Below are 20,079 nucleotides of genomic sequence, written 5' to 3' on the forward strand. Positions count from 1 at the left end.
TCAGGGGGGCCAGGATGGAGAAGGGTCCACAAAGCCGCAGAGAGACCAGGAGACTTGGTTCCATCCCAGAGCCCCGGGCACCCTCTCGCATGCAGGGCAGGGACACCCAGAGGCCACTGCTTCCCCCAGGCATTCAGATGTCTTAGTCACAAAGTCTTCATTGCCAAAGTCCCAAAGCTGGTGTGGTCACCGACGCCAGCTCTCTGGCAGGCAATTTGGCAAAAGCAATCAAAATCGTAAGTGCGCACACAGAGCGATTCCAGTGCCAGGAATTCATCCAACAGATACTCCCACGGGTGTCAAACGACGTACTGAAAAGGTTACTCACTGTAGCATGTTTGTGGCAGAAAAGACGAGAAACAAGCTGTGTCGTTTAGGTGTACAGGTGACTGACTGCATAAAGTATGATCCATGCACACAACCAAGTACCACGCAGCCGGAAAGTAAAATAAGGAAGCTCTTTTTGCACAAATAGGCAATGGTCATTAAATTATGCTGTCAGTGAAAAAAGTAAGGTACAATGCAACACAACTCCACTTATATGAAGTTCAAGTACAGGAAAAACTAACCTATGATGACAGAAGTGAAAAGTACCTCTGGGTGGTAGCACTACGGACTGAGAGGAGCCAAAGAAAACTTTCTGGGATGTGGAGGCTCTGAATCTTCCTCTGGGTGGTATACGTGGGTGTATACATATGTAAGAATTTATTTGTGTACTTAGCTCTATATAAATTATGCCTCGATTTTAACAAGAAAAAAAGCAAAGGATAGAACAGTGTGTATAATATATGCAATATTTGTGTGAAAACAAAAAAGGAGGCGGAAGAATATACATATGTCTTTGCTTATATAAAAATATCTCCAGAAGGACACACAAGAAACAGCCAAGATCTGCCTATAGGGGGAACTGGGGCCTGGTGACAGCAGCAGCGGGACTTTTGTCATATATATACCCTTTCAGACCTCTTGAGGTTTGAATTATAAATGTATTTCAATCCAAACTAAATAAAGTTTTAAAAAAACCACAAAAGATATATTGGAAAGGAGGATGGGGATAGAGTGGGTGGTATCCTCCAGAGAAAAGGTCCAAGGTCCATTCATAGGGTGGGGAGGCCTGAGGGCAGAAAGAACTCACATTTTTGGAGGACTAGGTTTTTTAAAGCGTTGTATATCATAGTAACAACAGAACAAACAGCAACAGTGTTTGGGGAACAGTTTGTGATGCGTCCATGAACATTAGCTTACTCCTGGGAGCGACCACCCCTGGGAGTTAGGCAGGTCTGCAATTCTTAGTACACAAGCAAGGAAACCAGCTCAGAGAGGTTAGGTGACTTTCCCGAGGTCACACAGTCCCTGTGTGACATGGGACCCCAGGTCTCTGAACCAGAGCACAGCTCTATAAGAGACCCCTGGGCCAGAAAATGAGGGGAAAAGCGTGGGCATTGGGGCCCGACCACACTGGCTTTGAATCCTGCCAACTACTGGCTGTGGGATGGGTCAAAGCCTTTGCAAATGAGGCCAGCACTCTCCCCTCACAGGGATCTGGGGGGGATCGCTCGCGTGCTGTATAAATGTGCAGAGCATGGACTGTGGGTGTGAACGTCACTGCTTCTACTCAGCCAAGATGGGAGCTTGTGGGGCAAAAGGACAAAGACGCCCACCCCCTTGGAATGCTTTTTAAGGAGCCCCGATCTGGCCACCCTGGGATCACACTCTCCTTCTCTCTGGTCTTTAATCTCCTCTCATGTCAACATGGGGGGAAGGGGAGCAGCTCAGTGGTACGTGAGATGACCTGCACCAGAAAGTCCTGAAAGCAGGCTGAAATGAGAGTCGGGGCTCGGCCGGAGAAGAGGCAGGTGCCAGGGAGGTGGAAGGGGCGGGGTGAGTGTCATGACACAGTTTTCTCCCCTCACGATTGGACCAAAAACCTTCAGAGCTTCTTGTTGAGAGAGGCCCGGATCATGAATTTAGAAAAACCAAGAGGGTATGACCGTGATGTCCCATACCCACGCCCGGAACCCAGGCAGGCAGGGCAGCCTGGCCATGCCAGACAAGAGGGGTACTGCTGCCTGGGTGGAAGGGAGCGGCAGCCTGGGAAGCACTCGGGGTCCAGCTGGCAAATCCTCTGTGCGACCAGGTGCAGCCAAGGCAAAAATGAAACAAAACTGATCCTGGTGTCCCTTGGATAAGTCGGCCTCTCTCCGGCTAGAGGTAGAGGTTAAATACCCAGCGCTCCCCAGGACTGGACGCGTGAGCCTCACATGCACTTCACCCCATTTTATCCTCACGACAGGACTGAGAGCAAGTCCCAACGCAGAGGGGGAAACTGAGGCTGGGAGGGATTCCTGCCGACGGGCGATGGGGGGATCCCCACCGGAGAGGGAACAGGAGAGGTCCTGATCTCTCACGGCTGGGAAGATCACACTGGACACCGGGTGGGACAGAGGGAGGCTCTCAGACCTTCACTCAGACAGCTTCCCCTGGTGCCGGAGACTCTCCTCCCCGAGGCTCTGGGGTACAGGCATCCCGGCCCTGCCAAGGCTCTCAACAGAGGTGCCTGGGCACTAGCCACGGGGTTCAAGCAGCGTCTCGGTGGCCACGTGACCTCGGGCAAATGACTCAAGCCCCGCGAGCCGAGTCTGCACCGCTGGGTGAGGATCCGAGGCTGGCCTCCCGCACAGGCTGGAGTGCAGCTCACGCTCCGGGGGGAAATGAGTGGGCCCTGTTGTGTTCACAGCGTCCTTTAATGGGGTGGCCAGAGCACCACGCATCCCAAGGGACCATCCTGCTGGCCATCGGCGGGGGGCGGGGACAGCGGGGGGCGGAACAAGACGCGCCCGGAGCTGCTGTTGGCAGCACACGTCAGCCTCACGAGCGCTGAGGCCGAGGCCTCTGGACTGTCCACGTTATGGGTCCACATCAGCCACGCCAGCTGCGTGAGTGCCAGAGTCACCGGAAGTTGCTGGAATCCAGACTGGCAACCCGAGAACCTTAGGGATGGGGTCTGGAGTTTCAGCACGTTCCACGGGGCTCTGATGTGTGGCCAGTTATGTCCACGTAACTGATGTCATGCTGGACCCAGAGGACGCTCTCGGCCCCTCCTCCCTGGGCCTTTGACCTTGTTTCTCCTGGGACCTGTTTTTCCCCAGCAGACTGAGGAAGAGACCCAAGGAGGGGCAGGAAAGGGCCCAGCAAGTCCCAACGGCTGCTGGTGACAGGCAGGGGCTCCAGGTGGGTGCCGGGCCGTGTCCACAGAGGCATGGACAGACAAACCGGAGGCAAAGAGCCCTGAGAGACGGGGGTCAGGACAGCCCCTCCCCATGCACTGAAGAGCGACCCCCTGGCGGAGGCTCGGCTTGTATGGGTCCCAGCCCAGCTCTGTGTCCCCTCCCCGCCCCAGCCCAGCTGGGCCTACCTGTGTGTCACCGAGAGCCCGATGTCCCTTCGTACCATCTGTGGGGATCCGTGCAGGAGATCTGCGGGGAAAAGGGCCAGGTCAGGCAGGCTGAGGGGGCCCTGCTGGGGACGGCGTGTGCCTGTGACCTTCTGTCTCAGACATCACAGGCTAGGGCGGTTCGGAGGGACCGCCACATGGCAGAGGGACAGTTCCCTGAACCTGCATCTAATCAAGACAGAGACGGCCAGGCGAGACCAAAGGGGGCCAGTGTGGTCACCCTCACGCTTGGGCCCGCCCCCCCCCCGCAAACAAATGGTACCACTTAGCCTCCGCAGGCGGTTCAGAAATGGTCCCTGTGAGGTTTCTAGCGTTGGCGGGAGGCAAAGCCAAGGTGAGGACAGCAGCTCCGCTCCCCCTCGTCTCTTGCACTTCCTTGTGGATGCACCCACAGGCCACCAATTCTGGCTGCTTCTTGGTAAGCGAGCAGAAGCTGCCTGACCCTTGGCAGAGGGCTTGAGGCTGGTCGGCCATGTGGCATACCTAGCTTTCCAGTCACAAGCACCTTGGGAATTTTGCTCTGAGAGCCACTAATGCCAGAGCCCGGCAGGTAGAGGGAAGACGAGGTGAAGCTTTACCTGTTCCCACGTAGTCCAGCCCCAGCCGGGCACTCAGTCTGAGCCTTTGGGGAAGTCTCAGGCCACGAGCTTTGCCTGCCTTCCTAGAGGGCACCCTGGCCTCTCTCTCCAATCCTGGCTTCCTCATAAGAACAGGCATCCCTGGTGTTCGTGGTATAATAGGTCAAGCAGTAGGGGAGCAGCTGAAAGCAATCTGTCCATCCACCAGCAGCCCACATGTCTAACCCCACCTCCCCTCCTCCACCAGGGCACCCCCCTCCCCCCACCCTCCCTTCTGCCCATACTCAACACTGCCTATCTCCTCCTAGAGCAGGGGTTCTTAACTGAGCCCATGGATGGGAACCCTCAGGGGCTCTGGGAACCCTCTGGACTGGTAAGCGGAATGATGTGTGCTTTCCCCTAGAAAGAGAGTCTACACTTTTATCCAATTATCAAATAGATCTGTGACCCAGAAAGGTCAGGAACACAGTGCTCCAGTGATCTGTGGCCATCTCATACCCTCTGAGTCAGCCTTCCACCCCATGCTGGCCTGGCACACAGCTGGTGCTCAGTAAGTGATGGTTCACTCAAGGCCAAGTACCACAGGAGAAGGGAGTGATGGAGGTACTGACTTTTCCTCCTACACCAAGGGGGGAGTCTGATCGGAACCAAAAGCCCTCTGCCACCCCCTGATAGTTGAACCCACAATCTCGCCAGCACGTCTGCCATGGAGCTGCCTCTTCCCAACTCCGTCCTGGGGGTGGGGGCCACCCTACCCCAGTCAGTAGCCAAAGCCATCAAAGCACATGGGTCTAAAAGGGGTTAGGTTGCCAGTCTAGGAGAAACAGACTATGGGAAAATGAGATTTTAACCATCTCTCTCTGAATGCAACCTACGATTGATTTGTAATGTCTGCCACAGGCCTGGGATAGATAGGAGGGAGGTGAGATGAGGCTGACCCTGATGGAGATGAAATACTGGTCCTGAAGGCCTCGTCCTGCCTTCCTGGAAAACTGGGGAAGCAGCCTCACTGCTATGGTCCCTGAATTACTATAGCAACTGGGAAGATGGCAGGGCCAGGCCGTCCTAGGGATGCAAGTGCTGGATTCTCCTCCAAGCCTCTGTGAAGGGCCCTGGGAGTTTCTGCCTGTGCCCTGGGGACAGGGAAGTGCCCTTCCCTCCTCTCTCACCCCGGTGGTCCTGCAGTCAGATCCATTCTGGCAAAGTCGCTGCCCCTCCGCATGTCTAAGAGCCCGCTGACAGCCTCATCACCCTGCTTAGCCGCCTCAGGACAGTACAAAAATAAGCTATTTTGCTCAGGCAAAAGCCAGACGTCTCTGCATTTCCACTGAGACCATCAAAAGCAGACCCCCAGAGGTCACTTCCCTCTACTTTGACTCTGGAGAGGGATGCCCCACAGCACAGCCGCGTGCAAGAACCAGCTCTCAACCCAGAGGTAGACAAGGGACTCAGAGGTTGCCTGGGCATCCTCATCCCCTCCCAAGGGGATATTCGCACCCTCCGATCTCTCAGGGCCTCATTCAGAGCCGACCACGTTCCTGCCTCCAGGGAAGTTCCTCTCCTGAACAGAGGGGTCCCAAGACGTCAGCTAGGCTCTACGTATGGCTACCGTCCACCTACACCGGACAGGCGGTGCCTCCCTCCCGGGAGCGAGGCGTCACCATGGCAGCCCAGCCGGTAAACACTCCCTGCCAGAGGTCACCTGGGGGGGCAGCAAGGTGCAAGTGGGGCCCCCCCCAGGGCTGTCCGTGGACTGTGACGTTCTCAAGGTCTCAGCTTCTCAGAGCGGCTGCTGGCTGGGCTGGGCCACCTCGTCATCTGAAGGTTCCCTGTCCTAGAGCTATTTTCCTGCCCAGCATCTCTGCTTCTGGACCATGGAAAGGCCAGCAGACTAAGAGAGGGTCGAAGAAATCCACCCTTGATGGGGACAGCGACACAAACAGGACTCCTGGGTGGCAGAGGGGATGAAAATGAATCACTCTTACCGAACCTGCAGGAGACAAAAAAGACAGAAAGTAGGATTATGTCACGGCACTGGCCTGGTGTTTCCCAGAACATCAGCCCTTGGGTGGGAGCAGGCAGGGTACTCGGATGAGGACTTTGAGCCCCTGGGGCATGGGGCCAGGCTGGCTGAGTGACCGGGGAACGTTTCCTCAATGAGAAGGGCCAGAGGTAGCTCCCCTGGCCCCCCACCAGTGGCCAATGGAGCTACACCCTGCACTTTAATACATTAGCTTTTCTAAGCCTCGCCAGCCAGCTGCATGGTAATTAGAGTTCACTCCATTTCACAGCTGAGGAAACAGGCTCACAGTCTCCCAAGGTCATGTGCCTGTAGGTGTGGGAGCCCTGCCCAGAGCCCTGGGAGGAGGGGTGCTCGGCCCAGGCAGGAGGGGGGCTCAGGCAGCCAGGGAGGAAGTGGCTGGGGCAGGAGGTGAGGAGGGCAGTTGTAAGAGCAGAGAGGCAGCCCCCAAGCAGGGCCAGGCCAGGACGTGCCCTGAGCGATGCCTCCCGGGGGTGCCGCTGTCCCAAGGACGAAGAGAGCTAGGAACCCAGGCCACTCAGTCCACCATCAGGGGTCATTGAGGGCGGCAGGGTGGCCTGAGCACCCATGTCAGTGCCAGTTTTGGTGGCTTTGTGGGGACCTGACTCAGAGGCTCAGGGCCCAAGGCCCAGCTCACCAACGGTGGGATCTGAGGAAGTGGTGTCATCTACCCGAGGCTCTGTTCTCCACCCAGAGCTGGGGATGAGGCCAGAGCCCTCCTAAAGCTCTTTTAAGGAAAACAAATGAGCAAAGAGATGCACTGGGTTCTGCCCACTGAGATGCCCTCTGATGGACCCGTGTCCATGTTTCCACATGGTCATTATCACTGTGCTTCCTGAGAGAAGATCCAGAGGGGGAGGAAGGCTCAGCCCTTTGGCGGGGTGGGGGGAGGAGGGAGGATCCAGGCCCCAGCAGGACAGCCTGATCGAGAGTGGCAGGTAGGTCACAGGTAGATTTCTCTCCTTGGGTGACACACACTCAAAACCATCAGAGATGTCCAGGGTTCATCCCATAAGGGACCCAAGATAGTCTGCACTGGGATGGGGGAACAAGCCCACGTGAGACCAAAAAAGACCATGTCAGGAGAGGGGCCAGGTCTCCAACCCTCAGAAGTACAAGAAGGTAAGAGGCACCCAAAGAAAACTCCCTCCTTCCCTTCTGCCCTGTCCACAAGGGTATATTGACAAGAGCGATTTTTGTAATAGCAAAAGGACCTAAATGTCCATCAAGAGGGGAGGAATTAGTTAAACTATACACTGGAAAGAGGTAAAAAAAAAAAAAAGTTAAAAAGATGAGGTAGTTTGAATAATTATAGATATATACAAAACTGATAACCTGGTTGGCTCCTGAAAGGAAAAGGAAAAATGGTAGGGGGTGACTTTATACTCTACAAAGCTCTACGCAAGCTACAAAGCTTTTGGATACTGGACTATGTGACTGTTACTACCTATAAAATAAACAGATTAAAATTTTTTTATAAATAAATAAGAGAGTAAGGTGTTTCAAGAGGTACTGACATGAAGTTCTCAGAAATAAAGGTAAGTTGAAAAAAATAGGGTATAGAACAGAGTACATAGTAATTGATAATCGTTAGTAGTTTCAGCATGATATTCTAATTCCCCCTTCTGCACACATGGGAGGATGACATTCCTTGGTTCCATTGTTTGGGTAGGGCCGTAAATGGTGAGTGGAACTTTCAGGAAAAAGCATTTAATTACTCGGTTGTAACATCTAAAGTTCTTTTTTCCTCTGCCACAGTGGGATGTTCTAGACAATGTTCCAGCCTGGAATCTGAAATGAGGCTGACCGTGACGGACAGGTAGCATGACCAAGAAATAAATCTTTGTTATTTTAAGACCCAAAGATCTGGGGGTATTTGTTATTGCAGCATAACCCAATCTAACCTGGCTGACACATGGTATCATTTCGCATGTGTGTGTGTGTGTGTGTGTGTGTGTGTGTGTGTGTGTGTGTGTGTGTTCAGAAAGAAATCTAGTAGGATTTGGCCCAAACTGATAAGGTAGTCTGGGGAACGGACTGAGAGATGGCAGCATCTTTCACTTTTCACGTTGCAGCTTCTATGTTGGCTGATTTGGTCCGTTTTCAATCGAGCCTGTGTTACCTTTACAATGAGAAAACCATAGTCAGAACTTTCAGTAGACGGCAAACTCAGCACCTGCCTGGCAGGAACACTTACCTCATCGGGGAGACCTCGTCGATGCGGTTCCCCAGCTGAGACTCGTGGGACTTGCTCCGGGTGAGCGTGGGGAAGCTGGGCAGCAGCTGGAAGACCTTGCGGCTGGGCGGGGGCGGCGTTCTGGGCGGTTTCAGCTTGGTGTGCCGGCGGAGCTGGGGCGTGGTCGGCGGAGTGATGAAGCTGGGCAGCGCGCGGGGCGTCAGCCGGCCGCTGGTGTGCAGGGAGATACAGGGGTCCGCGAGGCCCTCGCCGGGGCCGGGGTTTGGGGAGTCCGAGGTGGGCAGAGCGGACACGGAGACGGAGCGTGGGCCCTGGGCACCGCTGCCCACTCTGCCCAGCTGGGAACTTCCTGGGGGCCAGGGCAGGCTGGCTGACGAGAGGCTGTCCGCGGGAGGCCCGGAACCACTTTCCCGTCGGGCATCGGACGAACTCCAGCCCGAGTCTTCTTTGTGGTCCCCGCCTGCGGGCCAAGAGGTCGAGTCACAGATGCTTGGGGCTGGAGGGATTCACAGGTGAGGTGGCCAGGGCCCAGGAGCACAGTTCCTTAGCGGAGGCTCCAACTGCCAGCCTTCACCTGTTTAAGGCCACTGGTGCACACACACTACCTGGCTGACTGCGGGGGCACCAGCGTAGAGATGTCACTGTCCCCAATTTACAGAGAGGAAATTGAGGACCAGAGAGGGAATGCGCAGGGCTCCTGCTGGCAGGTCTGTGGGGAGCGGGCGAGGAAACCCACCCCCAAAGTGGGAGACCTCAGAGAGGGAAGTGGTGACTGACCTCTAAGAGTTAGGGAAGGGAAGCTGGGCTGTGTGAAGGGATAACTCCCCTGCAAGAAAACTCAGTCATCGGGAAAAGAGGCTGCGCCGACCTTCCGACAGCAAATTGCCCTGGGAATTTACTAGAAAAGAGATCCAGCTAGAAAGAGATCAACAGCCACTTCCTTTTGAGAGGAGCCTCTGAGTGACTTTTGGCTGTCCTCGTGGTGACTCTCTGCCTGAGGCCCCTGAGGCCTTGAGGCTCCAGGGGGTTCCAACTCAATGACACGGCCTGTCCATTCATTCGAGTATATGCCGGGTGTCAAGGCATAAAAAAAAGACACATTCGTGGTGCCTGAGGAGTCCCATGAGAGTGACGGACACTTAACATGGCGTGCTGTGTGCTGACGCAGAGATGCATGGGGACTGAGAGGGTACAGAGGAGGAGGACCCTAAACAGCTTGGGGGTCAGGGGGCTTCCCAGCGGAGGTGGCAACAGGGCTGGGCCAGCTGGGGAAGAAGTGGAGAAGGTGTACCAGGCAGAGAGAACAGTGCATGCAAAGGCAGGGAGCACACAGCACTTTCGGGCAATGACTCCGCGTCCCACATGACTTGAGAGGTCAGGACAAACCAGGGAGAGGCAAGAGATGAAGTTGGAGGGTCAGCCCACCTGGGGCCAGCTCCGGAGGGGCCTTGGATGTCTTGCCAAGGGCTTGAGGTTTGACCTTACAGAAATGGGGAGACAGTGAAGGGGTAGGGGCAGGAAGAAAGGACCCCCGTCCACAGAGACTCTGTTGTGGGGAAGAAGACACCTCCCTCCTCGTATTTATCGATGACTGGAAAGTACAGGAGGGCAGATTTTGACTCAAGGCAAAATGAACTTTCACTCGGTAATCCTTCTACTTTGCGAGTTGTACCCTGTCTTCCTAAATCCGCCCAGCATGGTGAGGTTGCTGAGATTCAGAGAGGCTGTGTACACTGCCAAGGTCACACAACTAAGTAAGCAGTGGGATGGGAACCGAGCTCTCGATCTCAACCACAGCACTGGGCCTCCTCCCCCAAGGCTACCAATGCTGAACAACCTATAACGGCACAGCCTTCGGAGGTAATGAGCTCTCTGCCATCAGAGGTGGTCAAGCCTAGCCCACAGAGCCATCTATTAGAGACGGTGGAGAGGGATCATCCTTCACAGTTCTTAGGGTTTGTCCATTCCATCCCCTCCTCAAACGCCCTTCCTCCTACCTCACTGCATGGTGACTTTCTATTCACGGATCAACTTGGAGAATGAGTTATTCGTCTGTGTATTCCTTTATGCTTGCTCCTTTAGAACTGTGGCCAAGACCTACACTTTAATTTATAAACTGGCCTATAGGAGGCACTGAACACACTCTTGTTGAGGGGATGAAAGAATGAGTTCCACGGATCCACGGGCAAGTCTGCCACCAAAGGAAACAAGCCCTCAATTCTTCAAATTGTCTATTTAATCACCACTGCTTTGAGCCAGCTCATGGATGGCAAATGGCTCTTGTTGTGCGTGCCAACACCAGTCAACTGGCAGTGGCTGCTTGAGAATGACTCTGGAGTCACTACGTAGGAAGAGCCCAGGGATTGATTAGTGATGTCTGCCATGGATGAAGGACAGGGAGTATCAGCAAGCATGATCTTCTCCTGTTCACCAGCCACTGGCATAAAGAAACATCCTTCATTATGTTTCTTAAGACCAGAGACATCCACATTTTCCAGGACCCCACAGGCCTAATATTGAAAAGAGCATCTAATATGCACCAGGCTCTAGACTAAGTACTTATCCTTAACTCATTTAATCCTCACAACAATTCTATGAGAGGAAGTGTTGTTGTGTCCATTTTACTCATAAGGAAGATGAGGCACAGTGAGGTTAAATAACGGGCCAGGGTCCCGTGGGTTCTAAGTGGCTCAGCAGAGTGCTAGGCCTAGGCAGTCTAATTCCACAGTCTATCTTTACTGTAGCCTGACTGCTCTCACCTGGCCCTGTCGGGTGCCATGAAGACTCTGACTGCATGACCTGAGAGACAGGGTGATCACAGTTACCCACCCAGCCCCCAGCAGGTACACTCGAAGTGCAGCCACTACTGGGCAGACCCATCTGCCTGCCCGTGTCCTGGACTGGGGTGCGGCGGGTCCCTCTTGGGGATGTAGGGGTATCACAAGCCGAGATGGAATGAGAAAGAAGCACCTGGAATAAACTCTCTGCCCAGGACCTCCTCGGGGACATAGTGGAAAAAGCACCCTCTGAGGAAGAAAACTGGGTGCAAAGCCCAGCTCTGCCACGTGTCAGGTGCAGGACCCAAGACAACTCATCCAGGGCCTCCAGTGCTCGGATGCTTTAGCTACAAAAGGAGCTCACCACCACCTCTTAAAAGGATGTTGCCGGGCTTCCCTGGTGGCGCAGTGGTTGGGAGTCCGCCTGCTGATGCAGGGGACACGGGTTCGTGCCCCGGTCCGGGAAGATCCCACATGCCGCGGAGTGGCTGGGCCCGTGAGCCATGGCCGCTGAGCCTGCGCTCCGCAACGGGAGAGGCCACGACAGTGAGAGGCCCGTGTACCGCAAAAAAAAAAAAAAAAAAAGGATGTTGCCACATGTGTGTCAAGTGCCTGGCACATAAGAAGTGCTTCGTAAATTAGTGATCTTCCTATCTTGGCACCCAGGATGGACAGACAGCAGCCTTAACACACGGGGGTCACCACCACCCAATGGCTGGCTCCTCTACAACTGTTTATAATGCAGGCATACAGCGGGAGGGCTGACAAGGTCCCCCAGATTCCCAGCTTGGGTGGCAAGTACTTTTTTTTTCTTTTTTTTTTCCGACTGTTGTCTGAAGGTGACTGACAGCAATGGCTAAATTAATCCATCAGAAATATCTTTTCTCTTGACATAAAGAAAAAAGACAGTGAAATGTGCACAGGTGGCAAAGGCTGAGGCTCAAATCACAGTTCTGCCACCCACTGCTGTGTGTCCTTGGTTACCCTCTCTGGGCTCAGTCTCCTTCTCTGTAAAATGTGGGGACAAGACTGCTAACCATGTCCCTGTCCTGTTTACTCCATGGCACTTGCCAGAGGCCCGATGTGTTGAGGTTTTCCGAACTGAGTGAAGCTCTGGGCTCTGTGTTCAGAGGAAGACTTGGTACAATGGGGCCAGGGAAGAAATTAAGCACAGTCCTCTCTGGGAAAAAAAAAATCAAGTAGAATATAAACCTCAGAGCCTTCCTTAAGCTTCAGGCAGCCAGAGATAAGACAAGTGGCTCAGCGAATTAAAAAATGGAGCAAATTCCATTCATTAGGCTCATTTTAAAGGCTTATCTGGGTGGTCATGGGAGCGTTAAGTCAGGGCATTTGAAGCTGTTTCCAGGGCAAGATTTAGAAAGCCTGCCAATAATTCCCGAGGAACATTATTCATAATGCCAGGATTATACACGTCGCCTGAGGCAGCCATGTCCACACTCACAGCTGAAACGAGGTGCAGTTTCTCTCCTCAGGCTTGGTTCAGGCTGAGCCCACACCAGCGTGGGCCCTTCTGAGCACACAGCCCAGCCGGCTGGCGATGGGGATGGAGAGGGGAGGGGGAGGGGAGGGAGAGGGCAGGGAGAGGGTAGGGAGGGGGCTGGACTGCAGGAAACTACAGAAGAGTCACAGAGCCCCACAGAGGTGCTCCACAGGGAGCAAATCACGCAGCCCTGCCCAGCAGACCAGCCCGGGGCTCCTAACAATGGCTCAAGCTTCATACTGGCCAGCCCAGTTGGGATCTGGGAGCCTTCTGTCTCAGGGAGAGCCCTCTGCCTCGGGTCAGGTCCATCACACGCTTTCTGAGGGTGGACCCTGGCCGTTCCAAGCTGGCCCAGAGACCCTGATCACACGGGCCCCACCCCGTCATCCATCCCAGCAAAAGCCCTGGCGCCCAGGGAACCAGGCCAAGCCTGGGAGAGAAGTCCAGTGTCCAGGCCAAGGGAGAGGGAGAGGGAAACGATGGGGCTGGTCCTACCTACCCAGGCCTGTCACCTTCCGCAGGCAGGCGAGGGCGTACTGCAGGCGGCCACACTCCTCGGCACTGGCCCCGCAGCGCCGCAGCGTCTCCTTCACCTTAGCCTCGTTCATGTCCAGCAGGGCATCCAGCGTGAGCTCGCAGAGGATCTCCTGAGGAGGCACAGGACAGGCGGAGAGCCGGCTGAGCAGTCACCCTCCTCCCAGCCGGGGCCAGCCTCCCGCTGAGTGGCAGGGGCCAGCTGCTGGCGGGCTGGCCTCTGACCCGGAGCCACCACTTGTCTGACGACACCAGCAGTCAACCCTGGCCCCCGCCCCCAGCGCTCTGAGACAGCAGCTGAAGCAGAGATGCCAAAACTTGGGGTTGGGGGCAAAGGAAGGAAAATACCAGAAAAGTTCTGATAAGAGCGTGTTCCCTTCTCGTCTCTTTTTATTTATCCTTCCACACAGGAGAATGATGAACCACCACGACTTTTTAGAATGACAAGTACTTCAGATAAAGATAGCCCTTTACAATTTTGCTGTCTCTGAATCAGACAAAATAGGTTTCAAATAAAACTGACTTATGGAGAGAAGGATTACAAAGAATTAACCCTCGCCAAGCACTGTGTAGGTCCTTACTACCCGGCTATATCTGATTCTCAGTCGCACCCTTCCAAGGTTTCAAGGTAGCGGACATAAGTGAGATGCCCGAAGGATGGAAAGACTGGTGCAGACTCTGAGGATGGAGGGGCCACACAGAAGGAACGAGGTGGCCTCGAGGAGACAGAGTGGTCCCTGGCGGACCAGCAAGAAGGGAACCTCAGGCCCGAGGCCACAAGGAAGTGGATTCTGCCAAAGACCTGAACGCACTTGGATGTGAGTTCTTCCCAAAGCTTCCAGGTAAGAGGCCAGCCTGGCTGACACCCCGACTTTGGCCGGGCAGGTTGCTAAGCAGGGAAGCTGGACGAGCCTGTGGGGACCTCTCCATCCAGTCTTCTTCCTGCAGGACTGTGAGCTAACATATGAGGGATGGTTTAAACAGCGAAGTTCGTGGTAATTTGTTACACAGCAAAGAAAATGAGTACAGAGAGCGAATATCTGAGTCAAGGCCTAACTCCAAAGCTTATGCTCTTTCCTCTCATCAAGGAGTGGGGAAACCCCTCCGGCTCTGACTACTTTGAGCCACATGTGATACGGAGCCTGGAGCTCAGAACAATGGGACACGTCCCTGGCCTCAAGTGGCTTGTGGAGTGACTGACGTGAAAATAAGTTATTGCAATGCAATAAGGTATGGCCCAGCAGAGGGGAAGCTCAAAGAGCTATGGGACCAGTGGTGAGCTTGGGGGGCTGCGGGGGGTGCGGGTGTTGTCCCCTTTCTGGAGTTTCCAGATTTTCTATAACAGGGAAGGCCAAACATCCCACAACAAATGATTCATATAAGCTTGCAGTTTTTGATCTAAGCTGATTTGCGTTGATTTTATTAGCAAGCTGTGCCTAATTTTACGAGAGCAATGTTATGGTCAGTCAGTCCATGGTGCTATAAATCTTAAACTCAAGTGTCAAAACTGAACCTGAGGAAGATACCGGCTATGAGTCATTAGGGCAATGGTTTGGGGGCTCTGTGATGCCTGGGGGGTGGGGCCACATCTGAGGCCTGGCATGTGGCCCCTGGTGTCTGGCCGTGTCCCCTCTCCCCACCTTTGTGTCCTGTATGTATATTCTTCAGTCTCCAGGGTTGTGGGAAAGAATCTCATGGCTGTTTAGAATGACTCACACCAAAAATTAGAAATAAACAGATACCCCAAAGCACCAAGAAGCGCATCATTGGTTTGGACAAACCCCTGGTCGTCAGAAGTCCTTCCAGATGATAAAATGAGAACGGGAAACCGTGGATAAGAACAGCACACAGAGCAGGCTGATTAGATAATGGTCCCAGGGCAGAAGCTTTTGTTCAATCAATGTGTCTTCCTCTATTGTCTTCAATAACACTCTTCACTGAAATGCAATTTTGACATCTTTTGCCCTCATTTCACTATGAAAAGCTATTTGGCAATATTGTCAGGGGAGAGCAAATGGAAGTGATGTTGACCTGCACAAAACAACCCTCCACCTTTCCCTAGGGTGCCCTCAGTGCTCACCCGCACGTGCGCGTATCCCCAAGGCTGTGATGGCTCAGCAGTTCTACGGAAAGTGGAGATGCCAGTGTCTGCTTGATTTGGGGATGGAGGTGGATTGATGACGACAAAGACAAGCCTAGGAACCCAATCCCCAATCTAACTACAATGCAAATTCAGATGTTTTTTTTCTTTTATTCCTTTCCTCCCTGCCCACACCAAGTTTCAGTTTCTCAAGCATAATAACTACATTTATTATTACAAACTATTTGCTAGTGCTTTACAATACGTTCAGGGCTTTGTATACTGTCTCCACTCAAAACAGTGCAGCAAGGAGATGCTGTTAAGCCCATTTTATTGAGGCTCAGTGACCTCACGCGGTGCAACTTAATAAATGGCGAGGCCACAACTGAAACCCCAGTGTGCTGGGTCCCAAAGCTCCTTCAACTATTCCCCACTGTCACTCGTGAACTCGGGCAAAGCCTTGGGACGCAGCAGCTATCTTGGGGAAAATGATTTTTTTCAAAGTAAAGGAGTTAATTTCTACCTGCTTTCTGGAAAAATATATATATATACATATACATATACTGTAAATTGGAAGTCCTTTGTCTTTAGCAAGCAAAGAGAGAAAATATGTTCAAATCCATTCCCTTTTTAAGAAAAGGGGAAAAAAAGGTATTTCCTTAACAGCTTCGAATGAGCTGGAAAGTTTCTCTCACTCCCCTGAGACTTCAGGGCTCAGTCCACCCCATGGGGATAAGGCAGCAGGGGCTGCTTTCCCTTCCCTCCTGTGTACTCCACCAAACCTCACACGTGGATGCGATTCTCCCCCTCACAGCCACAGGCACAGCCAAGTCGCAGTTAGGAAGTTATTTCAGACCAGAGTAATTCAGGTACAATTGTTCTGGATGATCTGTAAACCGAAAGCAAGTTAGGGGGACTTCCCTGGTAGTCCAGTGGTAAAGAATCCACCTTCCAATGTAGGGTACGCGGGTTCGATCCCTGGTCAGGAACTAAGATCCCACATGCCTCGGGGCAACTAAGCCCACGCGCCACAACTACTAAGCCCGAGCACCTCAACGAGAGAGCCCAGGTGCCGCAAACTACAGAGCCCATGCGCCCTGGAGCCCACGGGCCACAACTAGAGAAGAGAAAACCTGCATGCCACTAGAGAGAAGCCCATGCACCCCAATGAGTGCTGCAATAAAGATCCCACATGCCGCAAGGAAGATCCGACGCAGCCAAATAAATAGATTTTTTTTTTTTTGAAAAGAAAGCAAATTAGGGAATGAGCCTCACTGCCTGCTGACGGTGAACTCACGGGCCTGTTGACAACCCAGCAGGCAAAGGCGCCCTGAAATGCTCTCAGGTCTGAGAGGCCCCGAGGCTGTGGAGGGCCTCCGCCTGCCTGGAGTCACACGAAGATGCCAAGTTGTCTCAAAGCCAGGCATCCAGACCCTGGCATTCTGGAGAAGGGACCAAGGCTGAGTGTCCACACTGCTTCAAGGAGAATTACTGCCCACCCCACCACAGCTTCTGTCTAAAGAAGAAAATGTGAACTGGAAACCAGGAAGGGAAGACATGGCTGCCCAGCCTGCTACGGGAGGTGCTCTGGGTCCACTGAGCCTCGGGTCAGCATGTGAGCGCAGGGGTGGGCAGAGGGGCCACAGGACAGGGCACACTGGCTCCCCGCCTCTGCCCGTTCCCTCGAGCCACGACTTATGTCTCCGGCAGGTGACGTTTTGTTACTCTTTCTGATAATAATTAGAGGGCAGGACCAGTGGAGCGTGGAGATGACTCCAATCTGCGATCACGAAACGGCTGCTTCTTTTCTCTGCAGTAGAAGGTGGGGACGGGCTGGGCCAGACACGCTGCGCCCTCCCCACCCACCCCAGCTGCTGACGGCAACTGGTGTCCCAGGCCAGGCTGCGTATCAGACGGTGTCCCAGGACTACCAGCAGCCACGGGGCTGCCTGGAGTCTATACTTAGCAACCTGTACTGGCTGACACTGAAGGCCGTCCCCCTAGCCGTGGCCGGTCAGGCGGGCCGTGGAAATGCCACGGGCTTCACAGCCTGTGTGTGGACCGCGTGCCGCAAGAACCTGTGGCAGCTCAGGACGGAACTCGGGTGAAGGCCTGGGCTGAAGGAAGACAGAGACGCAAGCCCATACTTGGTGTCTCCGTCTAGCATCCTGTCTAGTCCTAGAGCACAGCATGGATCAGTCACGGCAGTAACTGTCTCAATCAGTGCGGCAGGCGCGCAAGGTCCATAGGCCGAACCTGGATTTCTGGCGCGTGAGCAGAGGTGTCCACCAGCTTCCCTGGCTGGGGCTTAATTCAAGGGCCAGGATCCCTCCCCACAGATGCTTGCCTGGGAACTGGTCCCACCAGAGAGACCAGAGGTGGACCCCCAGAACCGTGTGGATGGTGACGTGGGACCCTGGCACCCCTCTGTGGCCAGGGCTCAGTGGGAGGGCTGGGACAGAAGAGGCAGAGGAGCTAGGGGTTCCTATGGCAGCCCAGGCCGGGAGCCCCCATGCCTCCAGCTGGCAAGGGAGAACCTGACGGAGGTTCCTTCCTGCCTTCTCACCACCGCTGGCGCTGAAGGAGAGGGGGTGAAACTTGGATAATAATAGTTGGATATTCTGGGAGGCACAGGAGGGGCTAAGGCAGTAGGGGCCTGGGTCAGGCGCCTCCCGGGGTTTCCATGGAGATCAGCGGACAGCTTGGGGATACTGGCTTTGTCTGTGGACCAGTCTTGGACCTAGTCACTATCCCAGCCCTAGAAAATGAGAAAAAGCCCCTCCTGGGAGAAGTCAGCCCCTTCCGGGAGGGCTTCTCTCTACCACCTCCCAGCTAGCTGACAAGTACAGCAAAAGAAGGATCAGACTTGGTCCTTGGAACCCTCTTGACCTTGGGCCAGTTCCTGCCCCTTCACTGGGCTTCAGTTTCATCATTTATAAAATGAGTGGGTTTGGCTAGATCAGATCAGTGGCTCTTGACCCTGGTGGCACCCTGGAATTACCTGGGAGGCTTTAAAAAATGATCCTGGGGCTTCCCTGGTGGCGCAGTGGTTGAGCGTCCGCCTGCCAATGCAGGGGACACGGGTTCGTGACCCGGTCTGGGAAGATCCCACATGCTGCGGAGCGGCTAGGCCCGTGAGCCATGGCCGCTGAGCCTGCGCGTCCGGAGCCTGTGCTCCGCAACGGGAGAGGCCACAACAGTGAGAGGCCCGCGTACCGCAAAAAAAAAAAAAAAAAAAAGATCCTGATGCCCAGGCCCCGCCTCAGACCAATCAAATCAAAATTTCTGGGGGTGAGGACCATGCAGGCAAAAAGGCTGCAGGGCCTTAAGTCTGGCTAAAGTAGCCCAGGGCAGAAACGGTCTGAGAAGGCAGATCTGTCCTCTCATGAGCCCACACTCCTTCAACCCAACCCTAGCCTAGCTCAAGCTCATAGATGTCCCGGGAGATATGCTCTCCTGTACACTGCCGCCTCCCTCCCTCCTAGGCAGGGTAGGGGCTCACAGAGCGGGAAGCCTGGTGGACCCTTCAGGGAGTGGCTGTCTCTGGCCTACGCATTGGTATGTCTGGGCTTAAAAGCCTTAGAAAGTGGTGTGGAGGTGGAGGGATGCAGGAGAAAGGGATCAAGAAAGGGTGAGTGATGAGCATTTATTACTCATCTCCTGGGTGCCAGGCACTGTTAGATGAACTACAGAGGTCAGCACATGCAGTCCTCATAACAGCCTGAGATGGATGATAAGGCTCAGAGAGGGTGGGTAACTTGCTCAAGGCCACACAGCCTGATAGATGAGGCTGAGGCACGGGCCACCTCTGCCTCTTCACAGCCAGTTGGCTCTGCCTGTACTGGTGCCCACTTCTTTGCTCTATAAAGTGAGATCTTTTTCCCAGGCCAGAGTCTACCTGGCATCACAGGTCACATCTGGCTTTCCAGACTCCACGCTGTGCCCTATTCCTATGCCCAGCTGGGGGGTGCGCTCCAGCTGCAGGGTTAAAAGCAGCTGCAGGAGGCCTCCCAGTGGGTCTTCTCTCTACATTCCTTTTCAATCCCCTCAGCGGGCCTGCCAGGCCCCCTCAGCCCCCCTCCTGCCCTCTGGAGGAGGCGGGTGCTCCCCAACTCTGCCTGGGACCAGGTCTCCAGCTTCTGGCGGCATCTGCTCTCACCACAGCCACCACCATCACCCCTGGGGGCTGGGCCCACCCTCCGGGAAAGCCTGTGTTGTGGCTGCCTCCCAGGTCCCATTCTTCCTCCCATAAATCCCGAGGTACCTAGTGCAGGAATTGGCACACTTTTTCTGAACGAGGCCAGAGAGTATTTTCAGCTTTGCAGGCCATATGGTCTCTGTCACAACTACTCAATTCTGCCATCAGGGCACCAAAACAACCACAGACAATATGGAAACAAATGGTTGTGGCTATGTGCCAATAAAACCTTAAGTGTGCGCACAGAACCTTGAATTTCATATCATTTTCACATGTCACGAAAGAGCCTTGTTTTGCTTTGTTTTGTTTTTCCTACCAGGTGAAAATGTGAAAACCATTTTTTAGTTCGAAAGGCTGTGTAAAAACCAGTGGTGGGCTGGATTTGGCCCATAGGCTGTAATTTAGCAACCCCTGACCTCGTGGGTCATTCAGCCACTCAACAAACACACGTTAACTATGTTGGGCTCCATCCCCTGGTGGCCCTGGGTCTCACTGCTCCTTCCTGCCTGCCTCTCCCTGTGCTGACGTGTCTTCTCCCCATCCAATCCCAGCACACAATCAGCAGAAGGGGAACACAACGGAGAGGCAAGGCAGCCCCACATCTGCCATCTAGGCAGCCTACATTTTGTCACCTTTCTATGTGTCATCAACACACATTTCCAAAACTGCTCCTCCTGGATGCTGTTTGAAAATGGCCAGATGACCAGGATTAGACAAAC

At 54.1% G+C, this 20,079-nt stretch overlaps 1 protein-coding gene across 2 annotated transcripts in view; it reads right to left on the reverse strand.

Annotated features, from left to right (window-relative positions):
• Positions 1-20,079, reverse strand: part of KSR1 (kinase suppressor of ras 1) — a 150,387-nt gene that overhangs the window by 28,080 nt on the left and 102,228 nt on the right. Inside the window, exons 3-6 of one of the 2 annotated variants that reach the window (XM_089900759.1) lie at positions 13,048-13,195; positions 8,271-8,730; positions 6,018-6,022; positions 3,416-3,476 (exon numbers count right to left, since the gene is read on the reverse strand). In XM_089900759.1, coding sequence (XP_089756885.1) covers positions 3,416-3,476; positions 6,018-6,022; positions 8,271-8,730; positions 13,048-13,195 — 674 coding nt within the window. Of the gene's footprint in view, positions 1-3,415; positions 3,477-4,032; positions 4,239-6,017; positions 6,023-8,270; positions 8,731-13,047; positions 13,196-20,079 lie in introns of those variants that run through there. The other variant, XM_089900758.1, reaches the window with a different exon arrangement.

Source organism: Delphinapterus leucas, chromosome 19 (genome assembly GCF_059928025.1).
Source record: "Delphinapterus leucas isolate spDelLeu-1000000601 "Yukka" chromosome 19, BTC_Dleu_Yukka2, whole genome shotgun sequence".
Classification (NCBI taxonomy): Eukaryota; Metazoa; Chordata; class Mammalia; order Artiodactyla; family Monodontidae; genus Delphinapterus; species Delphinapterus leucas.